Source organism: Dama dama, chromosome 4 (genome assembly GCF_033118175.1).
Source record: "Dama dama isolate Ldn47 chromosome 4, ASM3311817v1, whole genome shotgun sequence".
Lineage (NCBI taxonomy): Eukaryota > Metazoa > Chordata > Mammalia > Artiodactyla > Cervidae > Dama > Dama dama.
In genome coordinates, this window is record NC_083684.1 from 30,845,954 (window position 1) to 30,863,192 (window position 17,239).

At 54.4% G+C, this 17,239-nt stretch overlaps 1 protein-coding gene across 3 annotated transcripts in view; it reads left to right on the plus strand.

The window, feature by feature from the left end:
• Positions 1 to 12,356, plus strand: part of CPNE2 (copine 2) — a 52,931-nt gene extending 40,575 nt beyond the window's left edge. For all 3 annotated transcript variants that reach the window (XM_061138567.1, XM_061138568.1, XM_061138569.1), the window contains 4 exons: positions 1,924 to 1,975; positions 3,246 to 3,379; positions 10,193 to 10,429; positions 11,775 to 12,356. In XM_061138567.1, coding sequence (XP_060994550.1) covers positions 1,924 to 1,975; positions 3,246 to 3,379; positions 10,193 to 10,429; positions 11,775 to 11,882 — 531 coding nt within the window. In that variant the 3' untranslated portion in view covers positions 11,883 to 12,356. The remainder of the gene's footprint in view (positions 1 to 1,923; positions 1,976 to 3,245; positions 3,380 to 10,192; positions 10,430 to 11,774) is intronic.
• Positions 12,357 to 17,239: the final 4,883 nt, after the last annotated feature.

Here is a 17,239-nt window from a genome sequence, read left to right on the forward strand (position 1 = left end):
TAAAATCTGATTTTGCAGGAAGCCGGCCCAAGGGAGACTTGTTTCCCTGGCAACCATTTTCCTCTCTCAACCCCCTTTTGTACAAGCCCCCCTCTTAATCTCTGTAGAGGCTCATGAAGTTTCCATGGCAACAGGACCTCCAGCCCCCACACCTGGAGCCCAGGCTGGGGACAGGGTGAAGCGGGCCCCTGGGCAGGGAAAGAGCCCAGGAGGGACATCAGGGCAATGGCTCCATGCCAGGCACTTAGGGCCGAGGGGGCAAAGAACAGAAAAGCCCATTCCCCTGAATGGGCCGTGTCTGCTCCTCAGGCCAGCAGGCACGGGGCATTGCTGGGTGAATTCCCCTGCTGTGACCGTCCCATCTTGGTCCAGGAGGGCTCTGCACGGTCAGAGGTCCAACCAACCCTTTTACCCGGCTTGAGGATCCTAGGCCTCAGGTCTCTTCTGCTGTGTGGTCTTGGCACCCGGCTTCTTCCCCTCTCTGGGCCTCAGTTAGTTTACTTGTAAAGTGGGGATGTTGGACTTGGCAGGGGCTCCCAGTACCTCCCCTTTAGTGTCTCGGACCTAGAGCGTCTGTCTGGGGTTGTTTGTGTCTTTACTGGAACATTCCCCCAGCAGCTGAAGGCGGGGGTCCCTTCCCCCAGGCATTTCTTCACCTTCCTATTTAAACTCCTTAGGAGAGGAGTACCTTTTCAGGTTAGTGAGTTTATGTGCATGCAGGTGACAGCCCGACTTCAGTTCTGGTCCCAACGCTCCCCTTCGGTAGATGTGAGACCGTGGAATCATCTGGTCCATTTTGTCTCAGTTTTACATTTGTGATGGGGTGATACCAGACCTTTCTCTGGATTGTTGTGAAGAACAAGTGAGGGGATGCTGGCAAGGTGCTGGACGTGGGCCGCAGCACCCAGTTCTCAGGGAAGGGGCTGTGTGGGATCTCTGGCTGGGAGACAGTGGCAGGGAGAGAGGGCAGACCCTAACCCCCACCTGAGCTCTGGGCCTCCTGTGGTCCTGGGTTCTGCAGCCACCTCAGTCTTACCCACCACCCTGAACGGGGTCTGGTTATGGGTCCCTGTGTGGGCCCGCAGCTTCCAGGAGTGTGCAGGGTCACCTTTGATGACCCTCCCAGGCTTGGAGCTGGGTCTGCAGGAACTGGGCCAGAGCTCTCTACTCCCTGCCCTTCTGGCCCCATTATGTTTCCTGATCCCCCAGTCCTGCTCTGCGTGGGTTGTCAGCTAAGCCCCAGCTTGGCTCGCTGGCATAAGGTGGGCTTTCTTCCAAGCACTCGTGCTTATTAGTGAGATGGGGGAAGGCCCTTGAGGCCTGAAGAAGGGGAATTCTAATTATGTGAAATTGTACTGTGAAAGCAGGTGGCGAAGGAATGCTCCAACTGCTCCTTGAACCCGACACCCTCAGACACATCTCTGAGGAGGCAGAGACAGCCCTGGCCCCCCAGAAGAGATCAGAGTGGTATAGAAGGATCTGGGGGTTTCCCAGGTGGTGCAGTGGTAAACAATCTACTTGCCAGTGCAGGAGATGCAAGAGACACAGGTTCAATCCCTGGGTCAGGAAGATCCGCTGGAGTAGGAAATGGCAACCTGCTCCAGTATTCTTGCCTGGAAAATTCCACGGACAGAGGAGCCTGGCGGGATGTAGTCCACAGGGCTGCAAAGAGTCGGACACGACTGAGTGAGAGAAGGGTCTGAGTTTCTTTTGTTTATGAAGTGGAGGTGGTTGGGCCTCGTGGTCACTCAGGGCCAGTGGTGGAGGTGAAAGCAGATGCAGGGGGTGCCACAGCCTTGACCTGGGGTCGGGTAGCAAAGAGTCAGTCTCCCTCAGAGGGAGTCTTGCTTGGCAGCAGGTGAGCCTGCCCAGGTCCAGGTATAGGCCAGGAGGCTCTGACTCACCATTTTCTCTGCATTTCAGGTCTCCCATGAGTTCGCCATCAACTTCAACCCCACCAACCCCTTCTGCTCGGGTGAGTGTCAAGCCCCCTGCATCAGCCCTGGTCTCCCTGGGCGGAGTACAGCTTTCTGTCTTCCGCGCCTCTCCCCATCGCACTTGCTCAGGATGGCAGACAGGGAAGAAGCTGCAATTTGGAGTCAGGTGGCCTGGGATTCAGGGCCAGCTGTGCCTTTTCCGGGCTGTGTGACTTGGAGAGGCCACTTCACCTGCCCCAGGGGAGGGAGCTCACCTCACTGGGTAGTCAGGTGAGAATAAAGGGAAGTGTTGACAGGAAGCCCTGTGTAGGTCAGGAGGTGAGGGCAGCAAATTACACACCTGCCCCTCTCCCCTCACTCCTGCCCTCACGGGGAGAGCCCAGCTGTGTCCTGCCTGACCTGGGCAGGGGTGCTGGGCAAGAGGGAGGGGCAGGCAGTGAGCATGGTGTCTGTGCTCTCCCTGCCCCAGGCCTCAGAGGATTTCTGAGCCTCCCAGAATCAGTTAAGAAACAGTGAAAGAGAAGGGGTATGGAAGAGGGTGGTCCCTGACCCCACGAGAGCTTCTAGCTTCAACTGGCTTCAGATGTAGCATCTGCCTTCCCTGGGGATCCCTGAAGCTGGGTCAGGTTTGTATTTGAGAGGGGGACTGCATCAGGTCACCACCTTAGGGATGATGCTGTGACTCAGAAGCCATGGGCCTCTGCTGGCTGGAAGTGTGGTCCTGCCTTCCGGCTGGGGTCTGTCTGGTTTGGAGCAGAGAGAGACATTCTGTCCATCTACCTCATCTCTGGCCAGAGGCCTTCTCGACAGGATGGCAGGGCAGGCGGTATTCTTAGACTTGTAATGGCAGCTATTTACAGAGCACCTTCTGTCTGCAGGGCTGTGCAAACCTTAGTCCCCTCACCAACCCGGAGAAGCCATCGCATGTGCAGAATGGACCCCCAGGTGGCTCCCTGGGACCCGAGTGTCACTACAGACTCTGCCCACTCCTTCTCCAAGAGGAGCCTGCTAGACCCACTCCTGCCAGCTTACCAGCCCCTTTGACAGGATCAGATAGATTTAAGTACCTTCCTTCAGGCCCCATGACTAAGAAATGGTAAAGGCAGGATTGGAACTCAGGTCAGACTCCATGTTCAGGGCTCTTTATTCCACCCTGGCCCTGCTCTCTGGGACCTTCCAGTACCCCAGGGCCCAGACTGGGCATGGCAGTGCCAAACACTGGGGTGTTTGGGTTGGGGGTAGCAGAGAGTGGGTGCAGGGTCAGGGAGGACCAGGCTGATCCAGAGTCTTCTCTTCTCCCCGAGGCAGGTGTGGACGGCATCGCCCAGGCATATTCGGCTTGCTTGCCCCACATCCGCTTCTACGGTCCCACCAATTTCTCTCCGATCGTCAATCATGTGGCCCGGTTTGCAGCCCAAGCCACGCAGCAGCAGACAGCCACGGTGAGTAGGTGACCACTGGGTAGGGCAGGCACCGGCTGGGTATTCTGCCTCTCTGTGTTCTGAGATCCGGTGTCTCTCCACTCTTAGTTTACCTGCAGGGATCGAAGGGGTTTGGGGCAAGCTTGCCTTGGTTCTGGCTTCCTTGAGCACAGACTCCAGGACAGACAGACATTGTGTTGTTTGTGCTTAGAGGAAAATAGGGTTGTGATTATTGGGAAGTGCCTTCATGGGCAGAGGGAAACCGGGGTCCCTGCAGCCCTCAGGCAGACCCTCTGGGCCATCCAGTTCCAATTAGAGCAGCCCCCACCTCACACTGAGGGCTTTGGAACTGTCTGGCCCAGGTCTGGCGGTCAGTGACAGGGCTGCTCTGTGGCATCTGGAATATATGGCAAGCAGCTGTCCAGGGCATTGTGCATCCCAGCCACTCTTTCCCCTCCCCCTCCCAGCTCCAGGCCCAGTGCCAGTATTGGGGTCACCAAGGGGCCACCTGTCTGCCTCCCCTGCCATCCACCAGGGCTTGTGATGTGAGTTGGGGGTCTTCTGCCACAAGTAGGCTGAACCCAGACTGGGAACCGGCACCTGCATTGGGGTGGTGGAACCTGGACTGTGACTGAGGCCCCTGCGCCCTTGGTGGAAGGCGGCTTCCTTCTCCTCTGGAAGGAAAGGGTTGCTGCACAAGTGCTGAAGTCGCTCCTACCTGCCCTTTTCACTCTGCCTTCATTCGCCGGCTGCCCCGCGGCCGTGGCCACTGTCACACACCCCCACCCGTCCTATCCACGCTCCTGCTGACGTGTCCTTTAACTGCAGACCTCAGATCCTGCCCCTCCCCACCTCCTCCCCCACAGCCCCACACTCCTTTCTTCACTTGCGGTGACCATCCCACTTCCACCTTGTTCCGCCCCTCAGAGACACCAGCCTGTCCTTTGTTCTGCCATCTCCTCTGCCTGGAGGTTCTTCCCCATGCTGGCTCAGTCCCATCCCTCAGTGTCCCCTCAACTGCTACTTACCTGCGGCCTACCCTGCACACTCACTCAAGCCTCTCTCCTGCCTTCTGCTTATGCCTGTCTTGACGCTGATGAGGGCAGCAACATCTCCTTCACATACTCTGCGTTTCTGTCTCGCGTGTGTCTCCTGCGTTGGACCCTCAGCCCCGTGGGGCCGCAGTGTGTGTGTGTCTGCTGTCTCTCATCTACTCTGGGGCCGGTGCTGCGGCAGATGCTCGTGTTCTGGGAATGGATGGATTTAAGTTGGCCCCTGTCGTGTGCTGTGCACCGCACGAGGAGCTGGGAGTAGGTGACTCAGCCAGGGCCTCTCTCAAAGGGAAAGGGACCTGGGCCCATTCGGACTGCCCGGAGGAGGGAGGCACCTGCTGAGGAGGTAGAGGTTGACTTCCCGAAGACGGAGGCCAAGCTAAGAGGAGGGGAGGTTATGAGAGCAGACAATACTGGTCAGCCTGCGGAGGGCAGGACAGCAGCACGTGGTCTGTGGGAAAGGGGGTCCTGGGGTCAGCCTGCCAGGGTGTGAATCCTCCCCCTGCCTGTTCATTACTGTGTGACCTGGGTAAATCACGTACTCTCTCTGGGCCTCGTGTGTACCAGGGAAATAGTAACAGGACCGACCTTGAGGTGGTGGTGTTAGGATTAAAATGTGATAACACAACAGCTGGCAACCCGTGAGACCTGAGGATGAGGAAAGACAGGCGGCAGAGGGTTCTGGGGAGAGCCCCCAGGCAGAGGGGACAGCAGATGCTGGTGACGGACAGGAGGGAGGTCACTGCACGAGGTTGGTTCGAAGGTGGTCCCGGTCGTTTCTGCTCCAGGGAGCATGACCTGCTCTAGTCCTGGCCTTGGTGGCAGCAGCTGATGGCTCTGAGCCTGTTTCCTTTATGAAACGGAACAAGTAAGCCCACCTGAATGGGAAGTAACTGGGGAGGACCTGCGAGTTGCTTTTTTATGTTCCTGGGTTAGAATTGGAGAGGGCAGCCCCTCACCTCACACACTGTTTGGATGCCTGCTGCTGCCCAGGCCACTGTCCCGCCTAGTCTTTTATCTGCCTGGACTCGCTTTCAGAGGGATGGAAGAATGGCCTGCATTCTTGTTTAAGTGTAAAAAATGGGGTGGAGCAGGAATGGAGCCCAGGGTTCCTCTTGCGCTCTTTCACCTGCCGAGCAGGGGCAGGAGCTGAGGTCCTGAGAAGGGGGCCAGTACCTGCTAGACCCTCAGTCTGGAGAGGCTTGGGCGCTGGGGACCGCCAGGAAGGTGTCTTTGTGTTCTGGGGAACAACTGCTGAGGGCCCTCACAGGGAAGAACTTGGCGCTTGCTCTGAGCCAGTCTTGATCCTGACCAGTCCTAATCCTTCCAACCCTGGCTCCCTCACCCTGGGGAAGCACTGTCACCCACCCTGGGTGTGACCTCCGGCCAGCATCTCTGGGCTCCAAGACGCCCCTTCCACTCTGCTGTCCAAGAAGACCTCCTGCCTTCACTCTGTCCATATCACTGTGTGCTGAAGGTGGGGCTGCCTGATGGTTCAGCCTCAAGCTCTGGGGGCCAACTGACCTGGCTTAAATCCCAGCTCCCCACTTCCTGACAGTGGGACCCAGTGCAGGGTACTTAAGCTCTCCGAACTTCGGTTTTCTCATGTATACAACGGGGATGATGGAATGCTGCCTGCCTAAGGGAAGCACTGCAAGGATTCAAGCAGATCGGCATCCAAACTGCTCAGCACAGAGCCTGGCACTTGACAGCCCCTAATCAACGTGGGTTGGTGAATCTTCTGAGGACGCCTCTTGGGCCGGCAATTGGTGATGCTGAGCTCATTTAGGCCTAAAGCAAAAGGAAGTGATCTGTGCGTTACCTGATGCTTTTGAACAGCCGCTGTTTGGGAAACACTTGGTGTGGCTTCATCCTCCCTGTCCCCAGCACACGAACATGCACGCACACCCACACACAGGAAATCAAGAGCAGGTGGTGGAAGCATCTCTCCAGGCAGGCCCGCGCTCTCCCATTCATTCACATAGCTCGGTTCTACAGTGTGTGTTTCTGTGCAGCAATGGGGAGACCATGATCCCAGGCCATGGCTGCTGCCCTTCCAGGGCCAGTGGTTTAGTGGGGAGCTGGGCCAGGAGACAGCAGCTGTAATACCAACGGATTAAACGGATGGCAGAAGCACAGGATTATAAAGGTGGCACCTACCCCACACGAGGGCTCAGAGCTGGCTTCCTCGAGGAGTGAGGTCCAAGCTGAGACTTGGAGGCTGCTTAAGAGTTGGTCTCATAAAGGGTGTGTGTGTGTGGAGTGTCCCAGGCAGAGGGAACAGAATAGGGCAAAGGCTTGGAGGTGTGGTGTGTGGTGTAACTGAAGGAAGGGGTGTGATGTAAGAGGGGTGGGTGGGGGTAAGGTTGAAAGGTAGGCCAGGTCCCAGAGATGCCTTCTAAGCTAGTGAGGAACCTGGACTTTCTCTTGAGGGCAGTGACAGTCACTGAAAGATACTAAGTTTGGGTGGGACCATGGGGCTCTTACTGTGGAGAGCTCTTCATTCTCCCCTCTGCTCTGACCCCTATGACCTGGGCCTTCTTATCCGTGGTCCACTGCTGGTTGGCTGCCTAGGCAACCAGTCCTAATGGTGGGTGGGGGGCGGGCGGGGAGCAGTCAGCATCCTGGGAATCTCCCTCTACTCCCCAGGGCCCTCAGCTGCCAACTTCTCAGAAGTAAGCCAGGAATGAATGCAACTTTCCTGGACTCTGCCTGGAATTCTGCAGTCAAGTCAGTTTCATATAAATCAAGTCACACGTTAAATGTGCTAGGGGAAGGGACTATTTACAGCCTGAGAAACCTGAAAAACCTCTTGGGTAAGGGCAAGATACACTCCATCCTTGTAATGTGTTGGAGATTTGGGATCTGGGTTTGACCCGGTGGCAGTTGGTCATGTTTATGGAACACACACAGGGTGCCAGGCCCATAAGATACAGAAGGCCTGGGGGGAGGGGCTGCCCTGAGGAGCTCTTAGGGTGCGGGGGTGGGGTGGGGGGGAGAAGTGTACAGAGAAGTCCTCCCCAGGGGGTATTCACTGGCAGCAGAAGCAGAGCTCAGGCCTCCGGGAGCCTTGGAGCTATAGCTGGGGAGGGTTCCCAGGCAGGAGGAAAACCAGGAAAGGCACGGAGGTGGGAAAGCTTGGGGTAGGGTGGACCAGGACTGCCTGTGGGGACAGCAGAAGCCCTGCCCACCTCCTCCTGCCTGACGCTTCCCTTCTTTCTCCCCTTCCGCAACATCCTTCCCATCTCTCCTTTGATGTCTTGGGGATGGGGTTGTGGACTCCTGTGGAGTAGAACTTCGGGCTCCTGGACAACCTCATTTTTGCCTGGGAAGGGCTATGAAGCCCAGGACATGTCAGCGGCACTTCTAGTGCCAAGGCTGGCCCAGGCTGCTCCCCAGCGGGCCCAGCTGCACAGATGCTGAGGCCTGGGACATAGATGCGGGCACTGTGGTTGTCTGGCTGGTGCACAGGAGTGAGGGTTCAGAGTCCCATGCCATGCCTCTGGGCCCTGCCCTAGGCAGCTGTCCTGGCCATTCAGGCCTCCTGAACTGGGGTGCTGGGGGAGAGGGTGCAGAAACCTTTGCCCTGCCAGGCCCCACTATTGGAGAGACAGCTACTGGGCACCGATGCCATTGTGGCAGAGCCCCAGGCTTGGGCTTGAACCTCGACTATGCCCTTCCTGGCTGAGTCCTTGAGCAAGTCATTGAACCCTCAGCTTGTCTCCCCATCTCCAAAAGGAGAATCCCGGAGTGAGGGTGACAGGGAGTGTGTGTGGTCACTGCCACCATGACTCACCCTTTTAGTTGGTGCCTACAGTTCTGCAGGAACCCAGGCCTGTGGGCTCCAAGTCTTCAAATGCAGACACGTGGCTGGCTGAAAGGGAAGTCAAGAGGGCCGTGTCAGGAGGAGGGTGGGAGACTGTGGTCTGAGCTGGACGGGGCTTGGAAACCAGCCCCACCCTCTGAGTGGAGAAGCCTGTCACCCAAGGCCAAGTGTTCTTTTCTGTCCTCATAGCCAGGCTTCTCCTGCCAACTTAGGTACCCCAGAAATACTGTCTTGGACCATTTGTGGTAGGATAGCAGTGGGGTGAGAGGGCCACAAAGAGAAGGGGGTGCTGGCTGGCTGGGATGATGGTGGGCTGTGAGGGGACAAGAGTCTGGAAGGGCTTATGAGGTGACCAACTGGAGGAATGAGGACTGGCAGCAGCAGCCTCCACTGCAAGGATTCAGGCTGCCATCTCCATAGCAATAGGTATCCATCCCCAGCCAAGTGATCAGTCTCTTAAAGGCACAGTGCAGAAGTTGGATTACTGTTGGGGGTTGGGGCTTAGGATGGTGGGGTCCATACCTCCATGTGGTTCATTCCTGCCTTCCACAGCTGTGTCTGGGGACAGGCAGGAGAGTAAGGAATCCTTGATGGCTGAACTTGTGGTCTCCATATGCTTCCCAGGTAGTGAACGGCTTTGCTGAGTGAGAAGATGGCCAGATGCTGACTTGGGAGCTGGCTTGGTTCTGCCCTTTTTACCTCTATGACCTCGACTATTCTGGGTCCACATCGCCTCTCCTAAGAATCAGAAGGGTCAGACAAAAAGGCAAAAGCCCTAAACAGAGACTGTTAGGACCACAAGGGCTTTATCTGTTCATTTTATGGATGGGGAAAACTGAGTCCCCAAAAGGGGCCAGGGGAGGCTAGGCACAGAACCAAGTTGAAGATGAGATCTCAGGCAGCTGGGAGTCCTGGGGCTTCTGCCCAGAGATCATCCAGTGAGCTTTCCTGAACTTGATTCGCCTACCCCCCACCTCCACAGTCTGTGCTATGGCCACCTATCACCTACACTAATTATTATTCAGTATTTTTTTTTTCACTTAATTTTATAGAGAAACTATAACCCACTGTACAGGAAAAGTTAGTTATTGTTTGCTAGGATAGAGAGTGACAATAAAAATAACTACATCAGGCAGCACAGTGGTAGCAAGGTCTACCTAGAGACTGCTATCTCTGGAGCTCTTAGGTTCCTGCCTTCTCTTTGTTAAGAGGGAGGGTTAGCAAGTGCGACACACTGGCACCAGACAGACTTCCTCCTGGGTACAGTTTGTAGAATTCAAAGACCACTGCAAAACCAGTACCCTCCCCACTGTGACTGATGCCGTGTCTGGGGTGTGCCCAGAGTCTGCTTGTTGGCCAGCAGACCCCACACTCCCAGAAGCACTGACCTAGATGAACTGCTTAGCTCCTACAAGGTCGGCTGTGCTGATAGGGAATGAGCAGGTCACAGGTGTTCACGTGCAGGTGGAGTAGAGAAGGGTAGGCTGGTCTCAGAGTCCACAGGCCAGAAGGCATCTTCCCCAGCAGCGGTGGGCCTTGCTCTGCGGGGGTACAGCTGTTAATTACCGAGCTGCTACCACGTGGCTGGCGTGGTCTCTTTGAGAGGTGTGGAAACTCCCATTCTGCAGATGAAGAAACGGAGGCACAGCCAGTTGAGACAGTGGCCCGGAGTCCCACGGTGTAGCCACTATCAGAGCCAGGCCTGGAGTCTGGAGCTCTCAGACTCCTGAGCTGGGAAAGGCAGAGGAAGAGAGCAAGCAGTCTGTGCTTCCGGCTGTGATAGAGGCCTGCAGGGCCCGAGCGTGGAGGGAGGCGCTTCAATCTGGTGGCAGCTCTGGGAGGAGTGCCGCCTTCCTCCCAGGGGTCAGAGGGGTCAGCGAAGGTGGGGAAGGAGGGAGGGGAAGGGTAGCCAGGGGCCCTGGGCTGTGCCGAGTGCCTGCTGACCCCCTCCCACAGCAATACTTCATCCTCCTCATCATCACGGATGGTGTCATCAGTGACATGGAGGAGACGCGGCACGCCGTGGTGCAGGCTTCCAAGCTGCCCATGTCCATCATCATCGTGGGCGTGGGCAACGCCGACTTCGCAGCCATGGAGTTCCTGGACGGGGACAGCCGCATGCTGCGCTCCCACACAGGGGAGGAGGCAGCCCGCGATATTGTGCAGTTTGTGCCCTTTCGAGAATTCCGCAACGTGAGTGTGGGAGCGGACTGGGGAGGGGGCAGTTACAGGACCCCAACCAGCACAATTAACAATCCAGGATGAAGGCGCTGGGATTGCCTGCCCAGTCCTAGGCTCCTCTACCCTCAGCTCTGTTGACTACATACTTCCTGAGGGCCTACTACGTGCCCGGGGCCATGCCAGGCCCTGTCCCCCGGTGAGGCTACGTGGCAGTCGCTGAGCACTTGCTTCAGCAACTCAGGGGAGTGGTGCCTAATCCAGACTGGGGGCTTCAGGACAGGGGTTCCAAGAGGACCTGCCTTCTAACCCTGAACCAAAAGTCAGAATTATCCATGTGGGACAAACCATCCCAGGAGAAAGAGATGAGAGCAGAGGCCCTGAGGGGCTTTTGAGGGGCTTTCCTGGGATTCATAGCTCACCAGCCTTCTCACTTCAGGTGGAAAACAAGGCCCACCTCACAATGGCCTCCTCTCCCTGAGAGCTTCTCTAAGGGTGAACTGGAGGCCTCCTACGCTCCTGGAGGTGGCTCTGGTCCTTCTGCAGGGGACCCAGGTCTGCTTACAGGGAGGCTGACATTAATTTCTTGGGCACTGCCCTTGCAGCAGGGCCCACAAGCAGCCCCAGAGGGAGCTCTCAGATGCTACCCTGTACTGCCAGCCTGGAGCCTACCTCTCATTTGATGAGAGGCACACTGTGTTCCTCTCCTCCTGGCCTCTGCTGCCTCAACCATAAGGACTTCGGGGTGCTGTGGCTCAGGTCCTGGGAGCTAGTCCCTGGAAGAACTGCCCACTCCAGTCTGGAAGCACTGGTACTCACCTCTCTGCCCAGGACCCTGTGGGTTTGCCTGAGCTGGTTCAGTTCCTTCCTCTGGAGTGTGAGCTCCCTGAGGACAAGTGCTGAGCACTGCCCACCCAGGCACCGCACGGACACTGACCGAGCTCCTGGTGTGCCCGGCCTGTGTCTGGGTGATGAGCAGCGAATCAGACAGTCGCAGCCCCTTGATCCCGGACGAGGAGATCAGGAAATGTTTGCAAGATGAGTAGGCTGTGCAGCCCGCATCCACCATCTCTTTCCCCCAAAAGCCTCCTACAGACAAATTCATCCTGAAATGTTACTCCTGGGCACGTCGCGTGCTCAGGTAAGAGTCACACTTAGTGTCAAGGCAAAGGAAAGTGCTGCTCAGGGTGGGATTTCAGGCTTGGGCTGGACTGAGGGATGCTAGTTTTAGACAGTTCTGGTTTTCTGGTCCAGCTTGTCCTCCAGGGACACCTTCTATACCAGCTGCCTGGGTGTGGTGCGCCTCCCCACTTCATCCAGTAATCCTTTCTCTCTGCTCACTCTCCACCCTACCCTGCAGGCGGCAAAAGAGACCTTGGCCAAAGCTGTGCTGGCAGAACTGCCCCAACAAGTTGTTCAGTATTTCAAGCATAAAAACCTGCCCCCCACCAACTCGGAGCCCGCCTGAGTGCCAGCCCTTCCCCAGCAGCAGCATGCCGGCTGGGCCTCCTGCCCTCCCCAGGAACATGCACGCTCACCCTGCTTCCTTGTGGGTGGCCCTATTTTTTTTTTTTAATGATCCACATTTTTATTTTTTACAACCGGACCTCCACCCCCAACTTCCTCCTGCCCAGCTGGGCTTCCTTTGTTGGAGTTGACTGATGATGCTTCCAGGCCAAACTGGCTTCCTCTCCTTCTATCCCCACCCTCGCCACTCTTAAGTATTGAATGTACTTTGTATAATTTTAGTGGAATTATTATTATTAAAGAGAATAAAATTTTTACAATCATAATTGGCTTTTTCCAAGTAACTAGCTGCAGACTCAACGGAACGTGTCCCCGGTGCCTACTCTGTGGTAGCCTGCACCTAATTCCTGCTGTTTTTTTATACTGTGACCATGTTCTATTTGTTATACTCAGGGTAATAAAGGAGTTTTGGATGTCCCTGTGTCAGCTCCTTCCTCAGCTGGGACCTGACAGGCTCACTGATCTGGGAAAGGAAACAGGAAAACGCCTTTCCCCCAGCAAGCCTGTGAAGTCGGTACCATTACCTCTACTTGGGGACATGCATTCCACACAAACAGAATACAGCTGTTAAACTGGCACACAGCCTGGCACATTGTGCATGCTCAGTAAACATCTGCGGCAGGATGGAATGCATGAGCCCTCGACAGTGATCACAGGCCTTCTGGGCCCCGGCAGAGCCCATGCTGTCCTGGCCAACACACATGGTGCCCTGCCCTTCTCACTCATGGTCCACACCCTGGCCTATGTCTCCCCAAACCTGCTTCCCCCCACCACAAGACCATAGTTGCTGCCACCTATCTGCTGCTCCTGGAGGTCCTCCAGGCACTGGGGTACACCCTGTGGTTTACAGCACGTGAAAGCCTCTCTGGCTTCAGGATGCTAACGCAACAGGGCTGCTTTTGTCCCCGCTGCAGCAGCTGTTGGTTTCTCTCGCATGCCCCAACCTGGGCTCAGGCCCAACCTCATGAAACTAGCCAGGTGACGCATCTCTGAAACTCCAGAAGTCCAGTTCCCTCTCCTCAACATAACAAACACATCTTTCTCTCTTGTCCACCTCCTCCTTGAAGGTCCAGTCAGCCCCTACGCCACAGGCCTGAGTGCAACCAACAACAGACATTCATATTAAGCACTAGGTTTCCAGCTCCCTACTAAGCATATTACAGGCATAATCTTGATGAACCCTTCCACGAGCCCCTGCCTATGACCATTTCAGAGATGAGGAAACAAGCAGAGGCTAATCAAATCTATTAGAGGCAGAGCCAGAACTTAGCTCCAGGTCTGGCCAACTCCAGAGTCTGCACTTGTTCAACTGCATTGACTGTCTTCCTGAGACTATGAGGCAGTTTTCTGCTCAAGCTGCTAATGAAATTTGCCCCTCCTCTCCAATGAACTGGGCAGTCAGTTATCTTAACCTACTCTCCCAGGTCAGCAATTCTTACTAGTGGCCTGCTAGACCGGGATGGTGCACCAGGCATGTTCCTACCTTCCAGGTTCCTGGTAAGTTCAGGAGCCGGTGTCCATCTGGTGGGAGTGAGCGAGGGACATGTATATCCTAGGCTTCTGATGCCTCTGCTGATTCCATGGCCACCAAGTCGGTTGAAACATTCTCGAGGGACATCTTCACTTCTCCTGAGAGGGCTGCAGGACTGCAGGGAGCCTCAGTGACCTTTGGGAAGTCACAGCCCACCAGCCAAGGGTCATCTTGACCCTATGGATAGAATCCCAGGACTGGCACCTCTGGTTCATACCCAGCCCTTGCTCAGGCCGGCTGCAAGACTGCATGGTGGTTGAAATAACACCCCATGACTGCTGACTTTACCCTCCTGTTTGGTAGCTGAAGTGAGTCTAGCTGGAAGTCACATCCAGGGAAGTTTGTACCCAGTTCAGCCTGGGAGAATCTGTCAAGTTCAGATTGACCAGAGCCTTCTCTAGTGGAACAGCCTTCTCCTCCCAGCCCCACATCCTCTCCTTAGGCCCCAGGGGATGGGTATATTGGGAAGACACATTCTGATGCAGACCTCTCCCTTACACCTCCCCTTGTGAATAATTTGCCAGACTGGTGAAGCTATGGAGACTGACATCTGCTGGGCAAGTTAAGGCAAGTTCCTGCCTTGCATCAGGCCCATCATAAATGCCCAAACTCCTGTGGACCACCTACCTCGGTGTGCTGCCAGCAGCCCCCACTTCACAGCTGCACAAGGGAGCAGATCTAGTCATGTCTTTCTTCCCCCTTCTCTGCCCGATGTTGGATGGATCAGTCAAGGAAGCCCTCTACTCCCAGTTAGTTTGAGTTCACCAGGGAAAGGAATGTACTGAACTCCTGACCAGGTAAATCACCACTTAAAAAACAAACCAAGGTAAGTCAGTCCTGGGGATGTAACATACACCATGTTGACTATAGTTAATAATACCAGCTTGTATATTTGAAACTTGCTAAGAGAGTAGACCTCAAAAGCTGTCATTACAAGGAAAAGATGGTTTGGTAACTGTGGTGATAGGTCACTTCACAATATACACAATATTGAATAATTATGTTGTACACCTGAAACTAATGTAATATGTCAACTGCACTTCACTAAGAACAAACCATGCCTTGGTGCTATTTGCTTTTTGCACATGGACAGCAGGATGAAAAGTGAACCCAGAAATCTGACTAAAAGACTCCTTCACTTGAGTCACCACCACTGAGGCCTGGGCACTAGCATTTGTTTTAAAGTTTCATTGAAACCACAGAAACCCAGACTTACAGGCTCAAATTAAGATTCTGGTTCTGACATCTACCTGTGTGACCTTGGGCAAGTCACTGAATCACTGTGAGCTTTAGCTTCCTCTATAAAATGTAAAGAAGGGCTGCTTCACGGGACTTTTTTCAGGAGGAAGACACTATCATCTGCAAACATCCCAAACATCCCTGGCCTGTCCACAATGGGCCCTCAGTAAATGCTGACCAATGAACAAATCAATGTAAGGGATACGGATGTTCATGACCACGTGTAAAACTGAAGGAGACGTCCCACCAATGATCTAAAGCTCAGAGCGAACGTTGTCTCTTGGTCATGCTGTCCATTGCTCCGTGGAGCTCTGATGCTGGGACCCATTCTGCCTGTTCGTGCTGTGACACTCTTCTCCCTAAACCCTTGCTCCAGCAGGTAAGGGAGCAAAATACCAGCCCCGCCCAGCATCACTAAGGCAAGAATGTGCGACTGGCTTCTTGTGTTCAACACTATGGAAGTGTTGCCAAGATCTAGCCTCCCACCAAGTAGAACTTGCATTCCATACTGTTATGCCTAAGTGGGCTGGGGACGCCAAGAAATCAAGAAACATCCAAGTCCAAGTGATGGTGCACTGCCACCAAGCTTTTTCTTTTTGTTTTCCTGGAGGGGCTTAAAGACGACAGCTGAGCCATATACCCACGGCTAGGACACCCGAGCCAAGGAACTGGGTGTGCCTGAGCAATTAACATTTAACTGAGAGGAAAGCACCGAGGAGAAGGAGGCGGTTGGAGCTCTGATGGCCAGATCTGACCCATCATCACGTCAGTGTTCAAGCTACAACTGAAGAATGCCAGCAGGATGGATAAACCTGCCATAAATCACCACTCACAGAAACTCTGGACACTCTACCCAGACGGGGGAGGCTGAGGATAACAGTACTACCATTAGGATCGCTACCATTTACTAAGCACCGGGTACCACACCAAGTATCTAATCCAGATCATCTTTCACCCTCACTTGTGAAGCTAGTATCCTTATTCCTATCTACCAAGGAGGAAACTGAGGCTCAGAGAGGTTAAGGACTTTGCCCAAGTGACTCAGCTAGTAAAATGTCTGGCTCCAAGCACATAGCCACTGTGATATATCCACAGAAGGCAAAACCAGGTTGGGATTCCTGGGAGGTAGCCAGAAGGGAATAACCCACAAGGTGAAGAGTGAAAGAAATGAAAATGCAAGGGATGAGCCTAAGCCACTCCTCATTAGGGATTTGACTTTCAGTCTAGAATGCTCCTGAAAAAGTCTAGAATGCCCTACCAACTCTGGGTTTGAGAAGTCAGCCTTCTCTCCTCCTGGGCACAGAGCTGCTAACAGCATTCCTCATAGACTAGCTTTCTCTCTCACATGGTTCAAAGTTGTAAGAAGACTACCACTCAGGACAATGCAACAGGTTTTAAGAAGCCACCCCAAACCCCAGTTTTATTCCTTATTATCTGGTTATAAAATCCTAATTATCTACTAAGGCAGGAGAGCTGCATTTTGATTTAGGCAGTGTTTCCTTCCATCTTTGGGTTTGAAACACACAGTCTACACTAGATATTTTTCCAGGGCAGCTTCCTCCACTGGGCAGACCAGACCCGGCTTTGCTACTGGTGGTTTCTACAGAACCCGTGTCTCAGCTCCAGGGCTCTCCACTAACAGGTATGGTGAAAGATGAAATGATCACCAGTGATCTTCAAGCGCTCTTGTGACATAAAGAGCAGAAATCTCAGTCTGAAGAGTCTCAGCCTGCACGACACTCTAGCTGTTACAATGGATGGGGAGGGAGTTGGAAGCACAAGCTCCAGTACAGGAAAAGCAAGGTCTTGTTCTCCGACAGGTGGATTAGCTTTCAAAGTAATGTAGGTTTTTAACCCATGCAACCCTTTTTCAACTTCTCCCAACATCAACAGAGGCCATGAGGCATAGTAATGGCCTCTGAAAAGTCAAACCACATGAAGATCGTGACTTTGGCTCCTCTGTCTGCCTCCTGAGATGACCCGAGGTTGCCCTGGGTACGGGCTGCAATAACAGCAGCACAATCACAGGAACAATGAAGCAAAGGCAGAGGTGCCTACAGTTTTACCTCAGTCTTGTTTGTTAGGATGGAGCTGATGCGCCTGTACTGACAGTCAGGAACAATTAGCACAGAGTGGCTCTGAAAAGGAAAAAGAATTCACAAGGCATCGGTTATGGGTGAAGGGAAGTCACCATCTGCCAGCGGGCACCAGTGTGTCAGTGCTTTGGGAGGGAAAAGGAGTGGGCTGAAGGAGATCCAGGGGCCTCTCTGCCCACGATAAAACAGAGTAGCTTCTCTGCCTGCCAGCAGCACAGTGTCAACACATTCTGCGTGTCTCTCTCTGTCTCACACCCAAGGAAGTGGAAACAATTGACGTACGAACCCAGGGGGAGAAAGAACTCCATGGGCTCACTCCTCTGAAGCAGGGGAGCCTCCAGATTGCTGCTGTTAAAAGCTGATGGTCACCTCTGTCCTCAATGCCTCCATACCTTGTCTCCCCTTGTCCTTCCTTCCCTCCCAAAGGGAGAG